General features: G+C 41.0%; 1 protein-coding gene and 1 long non-coding RNA gene across 2 annotated transcripts in view; both read left to right on the top strand.

Moving 5' to 3' along the window:
- LOC138955341 (uncharacterized) overlaps window positions 1-9,116 on the top strand; it is a 29,063-nt gene extending 19,947 nt beyond the window's left edge. The window contains exons 5-9 of the mRNA XM_070326952.1: window positions 129-356; window positions 6,212-6,517; window positions 7,531-7,845; window positions 8,225-8,389; window positions 9,085-9,116. Of these exons, the coding sequence (XP_070183053.1) occupies window positions 129-356; window positions 6,212-6,517; window positions 7,531-7,845; window positions 8,225-8,389; window positions 9,085-9,116 (1,046 nt within the window). The remainder of the gene's footprint in view (window positions 1-128; window positions 357-6,211; window positions 6,518-7,530; window positions 7,846-8,224; window positions 8,390-9,084) is intronic.
- Window positions 9,117-9,718: 602 nt separating this feature from the next.
- Window positions 9,719-20,959, top strand: LOC138955337 (uncharacterized). The gene is made up of 3 exons (XR_011452200.1): window positions 9,719-9,797; window positions 14,265-14,378; window positions 16,258-20,959. It is a non-coding gene; the product is annotated as an uncharacterized lncRNA (long non-coding RNA).
- The last annotated feature ends 1,416 nt before the right edge of the window (window positions 20,960-22,375 follow it).

Below are 22,375 nucleotides of genomic sequence, written 5' to 3'. Positions count from 1 at the left end.
AACATATGTTTTATTAAGTTTCACAAAGAATCAAAATCAAAGAAAACAACGTAAAACTGTGGTGAGCATTTTTAAGTCTTGTGTTAATGTGGTGTTTAATGTTAAATGTAATGTGTTGTTTACTGAAGGTCAACCCTCTCCCACACACAACTGTTCGCGTTACGTCACTGACGGTCAGAACGTGAGCTGCACGTGCAGTGGTGACGTAGGCAGTCCCCCCGGGGTGGCGCAGTGGTCAAGCACCCAGAGTCCGCAGCTGGCGGTGACCAGAGCTATAGCTGGACAACAGCAGACCTGCCACGTGATCTATAATAACCAGGCTGTCAGTCCTGTCACATACACTGTGGAATTGGCATGTATGTCGTTGTCTTGAGGATGGACCTGTCATGCCTTTTCCATAATGGGTGTAACATGTATCAGGATGCAACAGGATCGTAACGCTGAAAGTCGGTTTTCGGACCAGAGGCATTACTTAGAGGGATTTTTCTGTTGTCTTTTCTGAAGTCTCACGAAGAGAAAAGTTTATACTCCGTTCTCTGTATTGACTTCACGAACATTACATTCAACAACTAAAGTACTTCTTTACATCCTTTAAAATGAGTGTCCTTTCTTTATTTGGTGTTTAACGTCGTTTTCAACCACGAAGGTTATATCGCGACGGGGAAAGGGGGGAGATGGGATAGAGCCACTTGTCAATTGTTTCTTGTTCACAAAAGCACTAATCAAAAATTTGCTCCAGGGGCTTGCAACGTAGTACAATATATGACCTTACTGGGAGAATGCAAGTTTCCAGTACAAATTACTTAACATTTCTTACATACTGCTTGACTAAAATCTGTACACAAATTGACTATATTCTATGCAAGAAACACTTAGCAAGGGTAAAAGGAGAAACAGAATCCGTTAGTCGCCTCTTACGACATGCTAGGGAGCATCGGGTAAATCTTTCTTGTCCCAACCAATATGGGACTCCCCCTAACCCGCGGGGGGTTAAAATGAGTGTACCGTTGTATCGTTTCCCTGCTATAACTATGTACCTTGTATCTTAATTGTCTGTGTACATTGTAGTTTATCTTGTGCACGTTTTGTCTTGTAAATTAAACATGTACCTAATTTTGTTTTAAACTGAATGCAAAAAACGTCCCTAATTTATACCAAAGTCTAAAACAAAAAACGTGATATTTTTTGCGGATCCTCTTTTTCAGACGGTCCCAGCAATGTAGCCTGTTTCACTCAGGGATTTCACACATTTCCTAAAAATTCTAGAAAATGTGCGAACTTCCTGATTTCAAGGGGCAGGAAATTCACAAATTTACTGAAACACATTTGAAGGGAAACAAGTGCTTTGTTGGTTGCTTGTGAACCATTTAATGATTCTGGTTTCCTTATATTAATGCAAGTTAAACACTCATATTTTTCTCTCTCTCTCTTCTCTTTCTCTCCTATACTGTCATGTTTCCTCAAATGTTTAACATAAAATCTGAGTACATTAAAAGGTACATTATGACACTCATCTCTCTCCCTTAACCTGTATTTTTTTCATAAAATTGTTAACATAAAATCTAAACGAGTACATTAAAAGGTACATTGTGACACTCACATGTCTCTCCTATACTGTCACTTGCGGTCAGCCGTGGTAGAACAGTCCATTATGATACAAGATAAAAACAAAACAAGCAGGGCATGTACAGCACAGACATATGGCACGTAATATAAGCATTCGCTTGAGTTCATGGCCCTATTATTTCTCGTTTTATTATTGTCTCATGTTTAATTGAATAAAACCGTGTTTAAACCAAGACACAGGGCAATGAAAAGACGCTTACAAATGTCTTCATGGTGCGTCTTATTTATTGGTGCAGGATTGGCTGCTGTGACACCTTGAGTTGCACATTACTAGTGCTTTGTAGCACTTGCATCGATTTGTTTTACATTTTGTCGACCCTGCACAGCTGCATTTCACAAAGCCTTGCCCGCCTTATGCTGACTGTTCTATCACGGCTGACCGCAACGACACAGCCTTGTCAAGAGAGACATCTTCTTCGGTTAGCAATCTCTGCGGACATAAATCAAACTGGTTTCGAGAATACCCGCCATGTAAGATACCAGCCTTAACCGCCATCGTGTAGATGTCTGTTTCCACGTCCCTGTGTAAAATCACACCAAGTATATTTCTTGGATCTCCTCTGCCACGATCCACTAGAGGCACGGGCACAGCGACATTATCACCAACTTCTCCGGCTTTCAGGTCCACCCGACTTCTCTTCATTCACCATTCGCTGTGCTTGAGACATTTGACCAGAAAAAGCATCTGCTCGACACCGTTTGATCTGATCACTGCGAGCATCTAACATTTGTCCTGAAACATATGCGATGACCTGTTTGTCCATGCAACTAGTAAGTGATTGCGAACCGAAAGCTGGATCGCTTGATTCAGGAGTCGTGTTTGATTTCCGAAAGAGCTGGAGAGTTTGATTCCGAAGGAGCATGAGGGTTTGATTCTGAAGGAACATGAGGGTTTGATTCTGAAGGAGCCTGAGGGTTTGATTCCGAAGGAGCCTGAGGGTTTGATTCTGAAGGAGCCTGAGGGTTTGATTCCGAAAGAGCTTGTAGGAGATGGATCGCTGGATTCAGAGAATGGCTGATGCAAAACCAGTGCCAGGAAATCTTCTTCAGTTTCCAAATTCTTCAGGACTTCAAAGGGTAGAGATGATGTTGTGAACCCAACACTAGCCTCGCTGCCGAATAGTGCTGAGTAGGGGGATCGCTTTATTCCCGAATGATGGGAAGAGTTTTTATGAAACTGCACAAACTGTATCCCTGTTGCCCGGCCCAGTCTTGAGTATGGTTGTCCGCCAGCCAGGCCACCAGCATGTCTTTGATGTCACCATTTGCTCTTTCAACCGATCCCTGGCTTTGTGGATGTCGCGGCTTCCCGTGAACTAATACCAATGTTGGCCAAAAATCTTTCAGTTCTGAAATGATGTTGGCTGTGAACTCAGTGCCGTTATCGCTTTGATATGAGAAAGATGAGAAAGGGCGGGGATGTAGCTCAGTCGGTAGTGCGCTGGATTTGTATCCAGTTGGCTGCTGTCAGCGTAAGTTCGTCCCCACGTTCGGCGAGATATTTATTTCTCAGAGTCAACTTTGTGTGCAGACTCTCCTCGGTGTCCGAACACCCCCGTGTGTACACGCAAGCACAAGACCAAGTGCGCACGAAAAAGATCCTGTAATCCATGTCAGAGTTCGGTGGGTTATAGAAACACGAACATACCCAGCATGCTTCCTCCGAAAACGACGTATGGCGGCCTTAATGGCGGGGTAAAAAACGGTCATACACATAAAATTCCACTCGTGCAAAAAACACGACTGTACGTGGGAGTTTCACAGCCCACGAACGCAGAAGAAGAAGAAGAAGAAGAAGCTTTGGAGAATTGCAAGAGCACCGATCATGAGAAAGATGTCAAGCAGCTGGGCTGCAACCTCTACGGCGCGTTTGCTCCTAATAGGCCGGAGGACGCAGAACTTGGTGAGATGGGCTTGATACACCATGATCCATGTGTAACCGTTGCTTGGCATGGACTGCATGTCAACAAGATCAACTTGTCCTCCAGATGCAAATTCCTTGCTGATGATTGGACGAACAACTACACCTTTTGTCATGGGTCTCTTTCTCTTTTTCTGACATTCCTCGCAGAGTGACTTGAAAAGCTCGAGCGATTTTGTACTAATGTTTGCATATTTCCTTTGTGTTTTTTGGATCATTCGATCACGCCCACCATGGCCCGTCGAGATATGAGCGCGCTTGATGACGTCGAAAGTTTCAGCACAACTCCTCTTCTTAATGAGCTTTTCAACAGAATCACACTGGAGAACGTCATTCTGTCTTTCTTTATTTGGTGTTTAACGTCGTTTTCAACCGTTCAAGGTTATATCGCGACGGAGGAGAACGTCATACCTGACAACACATTAATACAAAATGTGTGGTAGGGCACTCAATCCATGCTTTGGTAAAAGATGTATTGCGTATGAAAGCCTTTTTTTTTCAGAGTGACAGTGACAGACAGACACAGACAGAAAGCCACCCAGCCAGCCAAGCTAGCAGACAGGCAGGCAGATAAAAAGAGCGACAGTGATATAGAGAGAGAGAGAGAGACAGACAAACAGAAAGGCAGACAGAGACAGACAGACAGACACAGACAGAAAGCCATTCAGGCTAGCAGACAGGCAGGCAGTCTGACAGACAGACAGACACAGACAGAAAGACACCCAGCCAGCCAGGCTAGCAGACAGGCAGGCAGATAAAAAGAGCGACAGTGATATAGAGATTGAGTGACAGACAAACAGAAAGGCAGACAGAGACAGAAAGACAGGCTGGCAGATAGACAGCCAGAGCAAGAGAGAGAGAGAGAGAGAGAGAGAGAGAGAGAGAGAGAGAGAGAGAGAGAGAGAGAGAGAGAGAGAGAAACAGAGAGTCAGAGAGAGGGAGAGAGAGAAAAAGAGAGAGCGAGAGAGAGAGAGAGAGTGAGAGAGAGAGGGAGAGAGAGAGGGAGAGAGAGAGAGAGAGATAGAGAGAGAGAGAGAGAGAGAGAGAGAGAGAGAGAGAGAGAGAGAGAGAGAGAGAGAGAGAGAGAGAGAGAGACACGGAGCAATAGACATACAGAGAAAGAGACATAGAAAGATAAACTCACTTCGCCAGGTTATAATATTCCCGTCGACTTTTGGTTGCGTTGTTCACGGCTGCAGTCTTGACATCTTCCACGATCTTGTTATATTCCGACTTTGGGATTAAACAATATGTTTTATTTTCCTCACGTTGTCTGAAAAGTTATGTGGTGAACTTCAGTTCAACATCTGCATTGCCTGCCATCCTGTTGGGCTGCCTATCAGCAAAATGAACCAAACGCAGACTGAACTGCAAAGGCTTATGGTCTGTCAGACTTGGTAGTTCAGGTGTGATCTGGTTTTACATGTGTTTTCGTAATCCCAACACCACAAACTTCTTATGATTTCTTTTCACTTTCCATTCATATGGCTGGCTTGGCGGGTTGGTAGTGTGTCGGACCAAAAAATTGAAGATGTTCGGTTCAAATCATGCTCAAATCAACTCTTTTTTTTCTTCTTCTAACAGTAAATCTATCAAAATGACAATGTAAAATAAAGAAAACGGACTTTATTTTTTAAGAATTTTACAAATTTACCGAAACGTTTTTCACTGTTTAGTAAATTTGTGAAAAAATGGCATGCTCATTTCAGGAAATTCGCAAATTTCGTAGAATTTTTAGGAAATTTGTGAAATCCCTGAGTGAAACAGGAAATTCATAAATTTACTGAAATGTTCAGGGATTTCGCAAATTTCCTAGTTTCGAGAATTTACTGTAACATATATATGTCAACACCACAAGGTTTATTATTCCGGTGTAAATACATTTTAGAAAATTACAATCGTGCAATCCCTCCTTCCTCCTTTTAGAAAAAAAAAATCACCTTCACTGACTGAACTCAATCCGTTTCTAGACAATAGAGCACTGATTCTTAAAAACAATAGAGCAATGTTTACGAAGCTCGAGAGTGCTCAATATTTGTATAAGCCGTGATCAAATATGTTGAGCTTTTCATGTAGACAGTCTGCAACAGCGGCATGATCGTTGCTTATTTGTTTGTTTTTCTTCATATTATGTTTAAATGTAGACCTTATTGAATCCACGCGTGCATCGATCTGTTTTCTTCTGATATACCGATACAAGTAAAGCAGCAAACCTTCACTGCGTACGTGCGTAACTTTATGGATCTGTTTACATGCAAGCAGCATGTGTCCTCTGATAGCCCTGTCAATCATCAATAAACGGCAAGTCAGACGCCTTCCTACCTGTGAATAACCAAGTAACGGTTCAGTAGATACTTTGTTCCACAACGATCGAACGAGGATAATTGTTGGCCTCCATTCACCCGTGAATGAATCTATTGATTCATGCTATCATAGCGCACATGTGATTCTGAACCCTTGTGCTTACCTATGTCGGAAACAGGCAAGACATGAGTTCTTTGATCTAACATTTCCGACTTGGGTGAATCCCTTTTCAATTGAGTTGCGGTCATGTGACATAGTACTATTAGTTGTGCAGACAATTGACACCTGCTGTGTAAGAAAAGCGGTCGCACTATTCTGCCACAACCCAATGCCCTTAACAATTATATGTCTCTTGCTCAGCCCCACCGTCCATCCCGACGATCCAGGCGCCCTCTAGTGTCAGCGAGTACCCGTTCATCGCCACAGTGACCCGCTCAGCCACCCTGACCTGTGGCAGCTCTACCCCGGGTCGTCCTGCCGCCTCCTACACCTGGCCTGTCAATCATGGGGGGCGGGAAGGGACTGACGTCAGTGGGCGTGGCATATTGACCTTTGACACCATCAGCAAGGAGCATGACGGGAAGACTGTCAGCTGCAGGGCCAGTAACCTCTACACGGCCAACAGACGCCCTGTGCCGGATGGAAGCCTAACACTGGAGGTTTACTGTGAGTTATCTTCTTGTCTTTCTCATTTAAAGCAATGCTCACGTCGGCGATTTAGAACAGACTTAAAACACTCTGCTCAGTCATAGACGTTTCCTTGGAATAACTGTCAGGAATTTGTTTTAGCCCTGTGGCAGAGTTAGAAGCCCATTTTACTAATGCATGCTTTCCAAAGCGAGACCAATCAAGTAAGATGCTGCTAACCGGCTTTAACCTGCGGTCGCCATATACAAGTAACGTTGGTGTGTATATTATGCAATATCTGCTCAATATGAAACCCATTTCGATTGAAAATATGCACATCAAAGCCATGATTCACCGATTCACAATTACTTGTCCATTACTGGCAGTGAATGCTAAGCACGTGTATTTTCCGAAACTCCTGTGACCTCAAGTCTCACCTATGTGACCTCGGTCAAAACACATTGTCAACAATCACGGCGGGTCAGTGATCATTGCTTCAACGTATTATGAACTCATCAGAGTTGATTGTTCTTCGCAATAAGTGTAGATAGCTGATTACATCTGAACATTCACACCTGGGTAGCGCGAGTCTGTTGCTGCTTTATCTCAACTGGGAGGAAGCGACCTGAATTTCGAACCTATGCGTAGGTAATTAAAATGAAATAGCGTGTGTACAAACTGTATCTGTGCAAACATGCGCACTGTGTGTGTGTGTGTGCGTTCGTGTGTGTATTAGTGTCTGTGTGCGTGCGTGTTTGTGTGTGCGTGTGAGTGAGTGTGTGTGTGTGTGTGTGTGTGTGTGTGTGCGCGCGCGCGTGTGTGTGTGTGTGTGTGTGTGTGAGTGTGTGTGTGGGTGTGCGCGCGCGCGCGCGTGTGTGTGTGTGTGTGTGTGGGTGTGTGTGTGTGGGTGTGTGGGGGGGGGGGAAATAAGTACATTTCTGAATATAGTAACTCTTGTCTTGGCAGACATTCGTTCCAGCAAGTAATCATAGAGTTCCATCCTTTGACAAAAAATTATGTGCATCCTTGTTGAACGTCTTTTGTTTTCACAGACCATCCCGAGTTGCATCTGGTTCCCGTGACAGACACCAACCAGTGTCAACCTTTGACCTCTAACCCGTCATACTGCCTGGTGACTGAGGGTCAAAGTGTTCATTTCCGGTGTCAAGCCTCGAGCAAGCCGGTCGCTAAAGTCTTCACGTGGCAACCCGGAAGTGGAAACAGCTCTGACCTCTACATCCAGTCAGCCAATCACACTCTACATACCCGCACATACAACTGCAGCGTGGAAACAGGACTTGGTGACCATGGCAACGATCCACGTCTGCCACTGCGCAACAGTATGCTGCTCACCGTTCTTGTAGAATGTAAGCTGTTGTTGAATTCCCTTCTTCTGAAAGCAGTCTCACATGTTGTTCGGTTTAAACAATCAGTCAATATTTTACGGAATGTATTTTAATACACCTGGAGTCGAGAGGAAGGTAAGGGTCTCTCTCTCTCTCTCTCTCTCTCTCTCTCTCTCTCTCTCTCTCTCTCTCTCTCTCTCTCTCTCTCTCTCTCTCTCTCTCTCTCTCTCTCTCTCTCTCTCTCTCTCTCTCTCTCTCTCTCTCTCTCTCTCTCTCTCTCTCTCTCTCTCTCTCTCTCTCTGATTTTATTAGAAAGAAAAGACGGATCTTACAGAGTACTGAATCACGTTTTAAAAGCCTGTTTCTTCACTGACTCTTTTTCTTATTTTATTATTCAAAGCAATAATGAAATCACCAGGAGAAAAGCAGGACTCATCTCTGGGTGTGGGGGCGGCGGTGGGAGTGTCTGTGGCGGTGATGGTGTGCATCGTCGTCGTCTTCATCGTCGTCTTCTCCGTCTGGCTCTGGCGTCGTCACTGGGTGCTTCCCTGTGCTGCTGCTACAGGTGAGTGTGTGTGTCTGTGTGTGTGTGTCTGTCTGTCTGTCTGTGCGTTTCGATCCCTGTGTGATTGTCTCTGTAGAGGTGTGTGTGTCAGTCTATTTGCGCCAATTTTACATTGATAGGCTTCCATTCAAAACTGCATTACGTCAAAGTTTCAAATGGAAGCCTGTCAATGTTATTGTAATTCAAATGTCTAATCGAACTTGTTTCTGGTTTCATACGATTACAACAAGGCCAAGATGATACAATACAATGCATATTTCCTGCATATAAAAGATACGACCCTCGCGGCTAACAGAGATTGGTTGAGCGTGTATCAGTGCGTTTTGCCAGCAGGTGATCATTGAGTAGAATTTCCGTTGATCATGACGAATTTATCAACGGTAATGTGACCAATCACAGAATCTGTTACATTCTAAACGCATCTTGACTGAATTACAATATGGGTTATCCTTTACATCAATATTCACGTTGCTTTAGTACATTTTCACAAACGACCGTCAACTATTAAACAGATTTTGCTTTGCAACATGTGTCATTGTTGTCTTACCGATACCCAAAGAAACGTGCTTTTGCGAATGTGTGTTTATTTTTTAAGGCCTCCTATACCAGAATTAAAAGGAATCTTGCTCACGAAAAGAAAAGGGCATACAAGTTTGAGAAACATAAAGCATGGATCTACTGTTGTTCTGTTTCAGCGAGGGAAGCTGATGACGGACTGAAGAGGTAATATTCCGTGTTTCATGACATTCACACACTAACTCACATTATCGCTGAAAAATATCACCTGAACAAGCCAGCAAACAAACACACCAACAAAACAAGAACCCTGAGGCGTGATTAACCACGCAGTCAATCGAATTCACTTAAATACGGCCGGTTAACTCTGACCTTACTAATTAATCAGGGAGAGAGAGAAGGGGGAGAGTGAGACAAAGAGAGACATAGAGAGAGGCAGTCAGACGGAGACTAAGAGAGAGAGAGAGAGAGAGAGAGAGAGAGAGAGAGAGAGAGAGAGAGAGAAGAGAGAGAGAGAGAGAGAGAGAGAGAGAGGAGAGAGAGGGAGAGAGAGAGACACACACACACACACACACACACACACACAACACACACAAAACACACACACACACACACATACACACACAGGGAAAGAGAGGGGAGAGACACACAGAGAGGCAGACAAACAGACAGACAAACAGACAGGCAGACAGATAGATAGAGAGACTGGGACCAACGGATATTACGATTGAAATTATGACGGGTTTCCTAGTATACTTATGCAGGGTATATCGGACCATAAAATAGAATTAATAATGGCACTGTTTATGTTGCAGCAGACATGTAGAGCCACAACAAGGGATTGAACACCACGGCCAGGGACAGTCTGATGACTACGAGATACAAGACATTGGTATGTATGTCTGAGGTGCGCCTTTGGCTTGTTGTCTCTCATGTAGAAGTTTTCACAACAATGACACGATTCTCATGGAAACGGAATTGAAAGACGAATTTAAGCAACACATTGCCACAACCTCAACTTTGCTAAAGTCAGTTGTTACAAAACCTTAATTCATAGCAAACTGGGGAAAATGATCCTATGATTAAAAAAATATTTGATTTAATATCGCAATTTAAACCTTTTTTGCTATTCTGAGAGACACGTGGGGGATTCGGAAATTGTAATTGGATAGTGTTGCACAACTCTATTTCGGCAATCAGGCTCTATTGCTGCGGAACAAATTTACACCCCCAAAAAGTACACGCAGTTCCGGTTTGCTCACCGTGGCCTATGTACGTACAGGCACACGTGGTCAGGCGAGGATCTTTGACAGGTCGACAGACGATACAGTTTTAACATATGAATTCTTGCCGTGCATAAAATATATTCCTGGTAAAATCCAGTTGATGGAAAGGCAACAAAACTGCCACCAGTCCTGTAACTACTGTTTAGCAGACGGTCTTTCCAATGTTTAACACTGAATGAACAAAATGTCTGTCCCCTATACAAAGTATGGAATTTTGAAACGAAGTTACCATTCTGAAGCTTCTGTTACAATCCTTGTTTTTCAGCATCTACAGATTATCGGTAATTAGTGTTAACGTAAATCCGTAGCAAAAGTCCAATATAAGAATAGTAATTGGAATGTTTGGTATAAAAGCATGCCATGTGACATCATATAAAGACAGGCAAACTGAGATTATGTCGGTCTTTCACATGTTAGTGTTTCAATGTTAGGTTATTTCCGTCAGCATTGACGCGTCGTCTTCAACAGCCAGCATGGAACATGCGAAGAGTTGTCTGACAAAAAACGTGTTTTCAAGACAAATAGGGTCTACTCGTCGGCATTATTTATTTATTATGGGGAGCTTATATAGCGCGAACCACAACTGTGCTCTCCGCGCTTTACATATTAATTTCTGCCGTTTGTTTCTGCTTGTTTCATTAAAATATCGGTCCTTATTGCTGCTGAAAGCACAATATTATGAGTTATTTCTAACATAATGAATGTTGATATCAATTTTTTCAACATGGCTGTTGTCATTTGGTAACAGTCATCATGTTCAAACTTACGGTTTTATTACCAGCGTATTTCAACTAAAATAAATATCGAAGTGACCCTACGCGCGCATAGGATGGAAGGAAAACTCGAAATGGAGACGGGATTGACCTTATTCAAATGTCCACATGCAACCAATTACTCGCCTAACATCATTAATATCAACCGCTTCAAAGTTCTTTGAGTTTCATAATTTCATTTTATTCTTCAGCTATTTAAACATGTATTTTTCAAGCAAGCTGAAAACAACATGACATTCTGAGGAGGCGGATGGTGCGTTGCCATTCTATTATCCCCCCGCCCCCCCCCCCCCCCCCTTGCTTCTTTCCTTCTGTAAACTGGAAGAGGTGGGGGTTTTCGATAACCACACAGCAACCAAAATATAACCACCGAGCAACCAGCCCGAATCCTTGATAGCTCATGGATTGAGAAGCTGCACTTTGTTATGGGCACTATACTTTTAGCGACTGAAAAGTTGCCAACACTCAAATGTACAAAATATACATGTCTGGAGCACACAACACAACCATGCCACATTTAAACTAACAACTACAGGCTTGAACACAGGAAATCCAATATAAAATTCATGAATTCGATGGTTTTCTGAATCGAAATCTACCTTGCACAAACCATCGGCGCGAGCTAGGCCTCAAGGCAAGTAACTTCAATACTTTGTGTAGAGACTAAGGAGTTGTTCCCCTTCCGGATTAGTTTATATATATACAGGGTCACTATGATAAAAAGACTCCAACCCGTCGGCCAATAACCAACTTTATCCCATGACCTGCCTCTTTGTCTCTGTTAGCTGAGGAGGTGATTATTCTGGATAATCCATCACAACCATATTATGGATAATCCATCACAACCGAGTCTCTATCTCACCTGTCATTGTTCATTGTCTTTGATCTCAGAGTACAATTGAATAATTTATAGAGGTCATCTGCATATGTATCGTTAACTCGGAGACTACTTTTTTCAGCAAAACGATTGAAATATTCTGCGGTATAAAAGTCGAACTCACGTTTACCTAACGATCTACATACATTTTAACATTGAAGAAATAAAGAAAACAACAAAGAATACACATAATCTGCTGGGGTGAAAAGAGCTGAGTGAAGATTATGAGTTGGCCGAAGCGGTGAGAGATAGAGAGAGCGATAGAGACAGACAGTGATTCAAGGCGCACAACTCTAGTACTCTTCATAGGCAGCCGCTTAGATCAATACCGACAACAAAGTCCTGAGCAACGAAATAAGAATTAAACTAAAACAGTATGCTTACAGTTTTGTTCATTTGCTATCGCTTTTAGAGCATTGATTGCTAAATCTGGTTCAACAGAACAAGGCTGTCCCATCTGTCGTCTGCTGCAGATTTGTCGTCTGCTGCAGATCTGTCGTTTGCTACAGAATCACCGGCTAAGCTTACTGATCAAGTTGACCAGCAACATGGAAATTGCCACTTACAAAGTTGGAGATACGGTTAAAATAAAAGGTGGCGAAGAAGGTCGGATCTTGCGTGTGTTATTTTTCAATTCTAAAGTAAACACCGGTGTGTATGTTCAGGTCATGCAGGCAGATAGATTTACAAGTTGTGACCTACATTGAATAGACCAGCAGAACAAAACTAAGCTTACCGCAGTACAGTACAAATAACTTACTGGCCTAAGACTGAACGACAGACATCAAAGTAGGGCTCACCTAAATGACGATTGAAGAAGTAAGTAATCCAAATTTGAACATTGAAGCACAACAGCTCGAATAAGCACAAATTCAGCAATCGTCCTCATCGCTTGTAAAATCACACACGCAGTCTTTTTGGCGAATGCCTCTGACAACCGACTCAATGGGTCACCGACTGAAACCGGCCGGTACCTGCACAGTTTCAAATGCATTGAACTGCGCAATCTCTGAAATTCGTTTTCTTAAGCAGTATTGATGACTAAATACAAAAGCAGACGTTTTATGGCGCGTTTACCAAAGAGACAAAAGGGGACTCGTTTCGCACATGAATTTGATGACACGATTTGCGGTCGCTGAAGGTTTGGCCAGCAGAAAACAGGCACTCGCAGAGTTTGTGTCAAAAAATGGCATTTTTTAATGAAAACGTCGGAGTAATGGGATAAAAAGCTCACACACCTCGTCCTGAATATCGTGCATATTTTCCCTCGGGTAGATTTTCAGCCAGAGTAATACCTGAAAATCGACACTAGGGAAAATATGCACGATATTTAGAACTCGGAGTATGTAACCTATATATATTTCATTTCATAAACAAAACACGCGCAAGCAATTGTACACTTGAATTTCAAGAAAATGAAGCGCGCGCTCCATACACTGACTTGCCTCAGAAACCCGAACTTCATAGAGTAATTGACGTTGGAAGTTCTGCTACTAATTCGACGGAAAAGAATCCTCAGGATACCAAAGCATGAAGATTACTCGCCTGCTCGAGGATTCAATCAAACTGTCGTACGAAAAACATAATTTTTTCTCTGAAAAACTGAAGAAAGGAGGAATAAATACATTGCACACCTCGTCTTAGTAAATACTAAACGTAATGATCTTTGTTCGCGGTCATGAAAAAGTTTGCTAAAGCTCGCACTTCTCATGATACGCGAACTTCGACCATTATTTGTTATATTCTCTCAGATTCAGCATGTAACGTCTACTGAACACACCGCCTCCGACAAGTTGCCTTTTCTGTATTTCAACAAGGTGAAGTGTTTTATTGTTTAAAATAAGAAGTTTTATTCCTTAGAATAAGTCATCCTGATATTATTAATTTAAAATTTTAGTTTGGCTTTGTTATTTTTTGGAGTGATAAACAAAAAGGATCCCGGTCTGACCGTTATAATTTTTAGCAGATCACCTAGAATTGGTCTTAAATGGTAAAATAGTCAAATGGTACGTTGAAATGGTAATAAAAGCTGTCAACATGCATTCTCTCCTTCAAAAACAGAATGAGAAAAACTTGTTCTGGTATTCCTTATGCCAGCAGAAAAGTCATCAATTATGCGAGTTCTGTGTTACAACACGCATTGAAAAGTGTATCATAAAAGAATTTTCCATATAATTGAACAAAAATATGAAACAATACATAGCGACTGCAAGACCAGAACGATGAACACAAAACCATTGTCCAAAAGAAGAATAAGAATAAGAGAACGTGTCCAGTTTATACGCAACTTCGGCAGCAAGTGCGAATGGACACAGAAACACATAGATATACAGAGAAAGGTAACGCCCATAATGCTCAGTGGGCACAACGGTGAAGGGTATTATATGTACGTTAACTGTGGCCTGTCTGACTAACATTTGCAGAGGGAAAAACTCCTTCCGATTACACCTCTCTCAGAACAGATAACATCGGATTGAGGTCTGTCTACTCCCAGATCACTCCAACCTACATCAACACGGGAACCGCAGTTGAACCAGGTATGCATTTTTTTAATATACATTTAGTCAAGTAATGACTAAATGTTTTAACGTTGACGGGAATCGAAATGAGGGTGTGGTGCCATCCTGAACTCAGGTCAAAATAAGTTCGGCTCATTCTATCCCTGACAGGATGCCTTGGTTTTCCTTGTCTCGCGAGGAAATCGATTTTTTTTTTACATATTTAGATCTGTTCGTAATGTGTTATGAATGTAAGCAGATTCGCGATCGTCGATAATGATTTTTCATGGTGTTGTGTACATTTTAAATTACAAAGGTATTGATATGTAAGACAGTTTCAAGCGAGCTATTTTTCGCGGCTGTATTTACTGTGCAAACAACTCTTTGGTTTCGGCGCTCGCTGGAGCAGACGATTTTTTGACAGTGATGCAACCATATATTACGGTCTCCTTCCGGTAGCAGTCCCAAAATTTCGACTTGTTTTGACCTTAGAACGATGTCTTTATCATAACTGTGAAGAACAGAACGGAGATCACTGTCGAAGTCGGCCAATCTGCAATCATTTTCGTCTCGCGAACACTGCTCGCGAACAACAAGTGGGACATAACTCTGTATTCTTGTTTTGATAGATTCGCGTAGGACTTTAGCGTCCTGTCAGAGGGACTAAAGCGATAGCGTGGAGCGATGATGATCAGAATGGGTGTGGTGCATGTATGTGTGTGTGTGTGTGTGTGTGTGTGTGTGTGTGTGTGTGTGTGTGTGTGTGTGTGTGTGTGTGTGTGTAGAGCGATTCAGAGAAAACTACGAGACCGATCTTCATGAAACTTGACATGAGAGTTCCTGGGTATGATATCCTCAGATGGTGTTTTTCATTTATTTGACAAACATCTTTGATGACGTCATATCCGGCGTTTTGTGAAAGTTGAGGCGGCACTGTCACGCGCTCAGTTTTTTAACCAAATTGGTTGAAATTTTATTCAAGCAATCTTTACCAAAGTCCGGACTATGGGATTGCATTGCAACCCGAAAGCTTAATTTTTTGTTTAATTAGTTTGCTCATTAAACCTGTCATTAAAATCGATTGTTTGCATACAGATTTAAAATTGATTGCATCATATTCTTCATCAAATTCTGAATCGAAAAGATATTACATATGTCATGTTTACTCTAAAAATGTGATCACAATTAACAAAAATAGGTTAATTAGTAATACACATAAAATTTAGGAAATTGAACCAAAAATAATGTAATCTTATTCTTTATCATTTTCTGATTCCTAAAACATATATATATATATATATATTCAAAACAAGCTCAGAAAGTTAAAAAGAATACAGAAAAGCGCGCTTTCCTGCTTAGCGCAATACGCTACCGCGCCATTGTGGCTAGTCAATTTTACTTCATTTTGCACGTGACAAATGAGCGATTTCTTTCTCGCGGGGATCGACGAAGCTGTATTGTCTTGGGAAAACAATGCAGCGTGTTCACTTTCATTCCGTGAGTTGGACAGCTTGACTAAATGTAGTAATTTCGCTTTACGCGACTTGTTTTATAGTAAATTGAGGCTTTAGGTATTCTTGTCTCCCAATTTGTCCGTCAACGTTAACTTACAGTGTGTGAGGGTGTGTGTGTATGTGTGTCTGTGTGTGTATGTCCGTGCGCGCGCACACGTATGTGTGTGTGTGCGTGTGTGTGTGTGAGTAAGTGTGTGTGGGTGTGTGTGTGTGCGTGGTTGTGTGTGTGTGTGTGTGTGTGTGTTTGTGTATGAGTGTGTGTGTGTGTGTGTAAGAGAGAGGGAGAGTAAGATGATGTACATGTTTGCATGCGTGTACGTCTGTATTCCTGTGGTTGGTCTGTCTTGAACATAATGCACATTAATGCCTGATTCTATCGTGGTTTTCTGTGCGGTGTGTTGCAGGTCCGGTTTATGAAAACACAGGTGTGTCAAGCAGAAGTCCCCACGTTAATGCGTCTGACTACAAGGGATAGAATATCAAGAATTGACTGAAGAGAAGCCGATGACAAAATGACCTTCACATCAAAATCGCACATATATGCACGTGTTCATGGCAGACGTCCATCAGCATAAATAAGTGGCATAATAAAAACATCGGTCACCGTAGTTAAGTACGCCAGAAACCAAGAGCCTGTTTTACATCAGCGTATAAAGCAGGCTGTGCCAATGACGTCAGATTCCTGATTTCGTCCAAGAAAATGTGTTACACACTCAAAATTGCACGATTTTACACGACAATAACAAAAAAATACCTGAGCTCTATACTCAGACTGTACGTGCTCAAAACGGCCTTTGCTTTGTTTTTTGTCATAGTCTTTATATGTTTGTGTATTCATGATGCATACCACTAAGGCCAAAGTTGCATTAGCAAAAGGGCCGTAGAACAGTGGTAACACTACTTTGAAATATGGGGTCCCACAGGGATCTGTGTTAGGCCCAATGTTGTTTTCTATTTATGTCAACTATCTACCACTTTGCGTACGTAATAACTGCGAGTTGTTTGCAGATGACACTTCTATACATTCTAGTCACCATTCCTTAGATTATCTATCAAAAACTCTCCAAGAAAGCATTAATGCACTACTGAATTGGTCAGAGTTAAACAATATGTCTCTTAGTCATACAAAAACAAAATATATGCTCAGAACTACACGACAGAAGCGACAAAATCTATTATCTAGCATTTCGCCCCTTTATATTAAAAATCAAGTATTGGAAGAAGTGTCCAACCATAAAGTCATTGGTGTAACGATTGATAATTATTTGTCATGGAATGACCAAATTGATAATACCTGTAAGATTGCTTCCAAAAAATATTATCAGGTATCAAAAATTAAACACTTCTTGAATCATCACTCGCGAAAGATCTTTTTTTACAATCACATTTTGTCAAATATTGATTGTGCATCCACTGTATGGGATTGTGCAAGTGCTAATACTTAAAAACATTTAGCTAGTCTCCACAGAAGAGCAGTTAAGCTTATTATGTTAACAAATCACACTCTCAGAATCTGATTATAAAAATGTGCAAGTATTACCATTTCAAAAAAGATGAATGTATAATAAAGGTGTTATGATGCATAAAGTGATGTCAGGGTATGCAACGGAGACATTGCGTGAACATTTTATTTTGAACTATAACAGACTAAAAAATCATAACACCGACTCCACGTATTGACTTTTTCAAATCAAGCCTTCTTTATTCGTGTGCGGTCCTATGGAACTCCCTGCCAATTTATCTTAAACATAAAACAAACACATACAGCTTCAAAAAACATTATATGTCACACATAATACAACTTAACAAGTGCTGAATGGTTCATCAATTCATTTGAAATGTATTTACATGTTAAACAAAATGTAATACAATGCAGCTCTAAGTTAAGTTATGTTAAAAATTGACACTTTTTATCATTGACAATTGTACTTAAAATGCAGTACGACAATTATTTTCAAATGTGTATCTGTATGTACAGTTATAATGTGTTAAGTTTGCTTTGGTAGTTTTTTGGATTATATTGTTTTTTTCTGTTCCTGTTAACCCTATCTTAGGGCGAGGGCTGGATGTAAAAAAACAACAACTATATACTTGCTTATCTATTACCCTCAATAATACAGATGTTGTCTTGTCTTGTCTTGTCTTGTAACGTAAGCGTAACCCACGTAAGAACCTAATCAAAACCTGTTTATTTTGCATTCAAAATCGACTCAACTTTCGAAATCCTAAAAATTATGTTTGACAGAAGGATTGTAGCCAAGTGGCCTACCCAGTTGAGAAACAAAGAGGTTCTCAGTTTTTGCTTCGCTGAGGACCGTTCTTTGTTTCTAGCACTGTAACTGTAACTTTGTGAAGGCGAAGTGTATAACAAAATGACATGCGTTATGAAGTTTTGTGATGCGCATTACTTTTTTTGTGTTTGATCATGTTGCTACATTTCAAGCGTATGTTGTTGATGGTTGATTGGCTGAGTTAAGATTGTAGGGTCCGCCATCTTGACCGGCGTCACCGGTGTAATGTCAGATCGTCACCCCCCCCCTCCCCTTTTTCCACTCTTCAGTGTGTCCCTTTTCCCGCCAGTTCAATGGGATTTGTTTGGTAACACATAAGCATAACTTGTACACATGTACATTGCTTGCCTCCCCTGCTCCTTTTCCCAGTTGATAATTTGTTCAATCAACAGCCATTGATAACATCTGAAGCTAGTTTACTACTTGTTCAGTGTGTTGGTTGTTATTCAGACTAAATGTGTTACTTTGCTTCTCTCTCTCCCTGTCTTTTGTCTGGCTTTGTGTCAGCCACAGTCATGTTATGTATTATTTCCTGTGTCACTCTACTGCTTTTGCTCTGTTTGTCACATGCATTTTCATATTCTGATATTTTGCTAGTCTTCAGTTGTATTACCTTTTTACCTGTACATAATCTTGTGAATTTTGATTATTATTCCTTTGACTAATTCAGGCATGAGAATGATAGTGATCTTCTGAATTAAGATCTCAGACAATAGGAAGATACTGTCTGCAGGCGGATGCACATTTTTGACTATTAATTCCCATGTTGCATTTTAAAGGCGGTTGCCTGCAGAATAACTTTGCGACTGATAAAACTGAACATTATGTGCAGTCGCACTTGCACTTAAAATGTGCTTGCCTATAGAAGAGCTTTGCGACTGATAGAAACCTAACATTGTGTGCAGTCGCATAGGTGTATAACAGACTTTTAGTCAAAAGCATTATGATTCAGCCACGCTTCCCTGAAAAGTACTAGGCCGTTTGTCTTACACTTCATTTGGGAAGCATGTGAGCTGCGCCTTCTCCATGCCTGAGTTATCTTTCTCATTCTTGTCGTTATTATTCAACATGATGAAGATGTGTCTTCATGGCGAGGAACATGCATAATAACTATTATTTTGCAGTTGCGGTTCTCGCAGCTGGTCAATTTATTTATAGCATTTTTCTATGCAAGGCTTAGGCCTAGGGGAAGATGTTGGTTACTTCCCTTGACATTAGCAGTTGTGGAGTTGTTTAACTCACTGTGGATTCTCTTGCAGGATTTTTGCTGTATTGTTACTTGTCTATATTTGTCATGATTATTTTGACTAATGATACATTCATACTTTCATTGGTTTATGCTTTGTATTATGTCATGTGTGACTTAGAAGGCATGTTGTTTATAATTGTATTTTCTTTTCTTTTAGTGCCTTCTTCATTACACTGCTTTCTGGTTTACACCAGAAATTCTCGTCTATACTAGAGTTCTATTTTTGTTTCTAACTTATAACTTATACAACTGTTTTTGGTAGATACCAGAATTCATAATTGCTATTTCTGGTTTATACCAGAAATTCTGGTTTTATAATTATACACATATTGTTTCTGGTTGCTGTCAGAACTTTGGAACATTTCTGGCTTTGATGAGCTACCTGAGTGGTTGTTGGCTCACGTAAGTGTACCCTATGCGATCGTAACTTTGTCTGTCTGTGCGTGCGTGCGTATGTGCGTGCGTGCGTGCGTGCGTGTGTATGTCTGTGGTAGAAACTCTAACATTTGAAGACGTCACATTACATTGACGTCACATTATGACGTAAGAGGGTTAGACGTCACGCGAAGGAAGCACTGAAAGTCTCGGTCATTATTATTTTGAGCGGGCCGAGACTAGTTGGCAGTCGTGTCCCTGTAAGTAGGCCAGAGACTATAGAGTATACACTCTATAGTCTCTGAGTAGGCTACATGCAGACAGACAGATCTAGATCTAGTGTCTCGCTTTCTTGCACAGTTTCACCTATGCTCTTTCTGTGTGTGTGTGTGTGTGTGTGTGTGTGTGTGTGTGTGTGTGTGTGTGTGTGTGTGTGTGTGTGTGTGTGTGTGTGTGTGCGTGTGTGTGTGACGGAGTGATTGAGTTTGTGTTACTGTTTGTCGATTTCTTACGTGAGCCTTGATGGCTTCGCCTCTTGTTTTTAGTTACATTTTGCTTTAATAAAAGATAAGTTAAAGCAACCTCTGTCTTCGGTGTCTTAATTGTATGCTCCTCTGCCTGTGCTGTATATCCTTTCCTTCCACCCGACCTTCCCACACCCATAATAAAGAATATTCAAGAAATATGAAATTAAACCGATCTTTGTATTTTTAAACATATCATTTGCACATGTTATTTGTATTTTAGATCAAAATATATCATTTTACATAGGTCGAGACAGCCATTGTTTGTAGAGTCTGTGATAGCGGTTGATGTGTACAATTAATAACTGTCAGGATCTGTGCCAAATGTCATATTGTGGTCAAAAAACAAATTAAATATTTGTATCGATTCATTTTTGTAAGAATGTATTCGTTTTTTTGACAATTAAACCTACACAAACATGCACTTTTTCCTTAATCTTAAAATATGGTTCAAAGAAAGTAAATCCAATGTTCAACCAATACATTGACTCTTAATCTGCATTTGTTATAATTGTATGATTTATACATTTTATTGCTACCTTGGAAGCTATTTCAATTATGTTCTGGATTCTTCTTCATGTATAACTTACACGTTATTTTCAAATAAACCTTCTGCTGCTTTTTCCAAGATCAGTTTGCTTATCACACAATGTCAATAAGAAGCAACCAGCAAATGTTAAAAAGTAAAGAAAAAAAGGTGTCTTTTTAGTTCACTATATGTGTTTTTGTGTAGCTTTATCGTTCACCAAAACGAGATAATCAGTGCCCGTCGTGATTTTAAAAACAAAAGCCTATAGGGTCTACTGTTATAGTCGTACAATATTATAAGATGTTTGATGGGTTGTTGACAGACCAGCTTTTTTGTCGGTCCGAGGGGGAGCATATCGTCTTTTGTTTCATATTTATTGACCAAGGCCGAAGGCCGCGGTCAATAACTATGAAACAAAAGTCGATATGCCCCCCGAGGACCGACAAAAAAGCTGGTCTGACAACAAACATCCAAACATCGTTTTTTGTCATCATTTTGGTAGTGAGAAAATAAGTGCACAATCAACACAGGGAGACATGCTTTGAAACACGAGTATCGTGTTGATAACCACACGAGTTCCGTTTTAATAACCACTGGCAATCAAAGCTGGCGTGTGAAAGCAACTGTCTGTGTTTTTGAGTTCATTAAATGTTGGGATGAATATGTCAGGTTTGAGGATGCACAGTTCTGTACGTTTATCTCGGTATTCCACCCCCTCGGCTTTCAGTTGTAAATATTAAGCTTAGTGATCAAATGTGGAAGCTCGTGTCATTTTGGTTGAAGTCAACCCAAAAGGGGCAACAAGGAAGATAACTGAAGCTAGTAATATTAGGAGGAAGAGAAAATGCCGAAGCCTGAGAATAGGAAGTAGAATTAAAATAGGTCGTTTGGCCAATTGACATGTTGGAAATTAGTCTGTCAAGCGGGCAGGTGCCCGATCACGTTCAGTGTTCTTAACTTACCACATAAACAAACGGCCTTTCTTTTCTTCTTCTTCTTTCTTGTCGTTCGCTGTTGGATCGTCAGTCCGGACTGCAGGGCGAAACGTGCTGTCCTCTCGGCCTTTCTGTTCAATACATGCACTTGAAGTCACGTTTTTACTCACTCAATAAAAAGTCGCATTACGCGAAATCAACACATTCAGTCAACCGGACCGAACGGAATTTACAGAAAGGAACTGAATGCGGAGCATTTCACACACACACACACACACACACACACACACACACACACACACACACACACGCACACACGAACACATATATACACACACACGCATGCACACAAACACACACACACACACACACACACACATACGTGTCTGAGGGGGGGATCTCTGGACATTAGCCGCAAAGAAAAATGTGTTATATCTGGACTTGTTTATTGCTAAAGCTACAGAAACGGAGTGCGAGTATAAACATGTGTCGGACTTTAAGAATACTTTTTGAGAATTTTTTTTTTTAAAACACTCATTATTGAAAGTTACACACCCAAAAATAGAGATTCTGAAACACGTGTTATATCTGGACATCCGCCACCTAAAAGTGAATGATA

This window comes from Littorina saxatilis, unplaced genomic scaffold (genome assembly GCF_037325665.1).
Source record: "Littorina saxatilis isolate snail1 unplaced genomic scaffold, US_GU_Lsax_2.0 scaffold_96, whole genome shotgun sequence".
In the NCBI taxonomy this organism is placed as follows: Eukaryota; Metazoa; Mollusca; class Gastropoda; order Littorinimorpha; family Littorinidae; genus Littorina; species Littorina saxatilis.
This window is presented reverse-complemented; position numbering and strand designations above follow the sequence as displayed.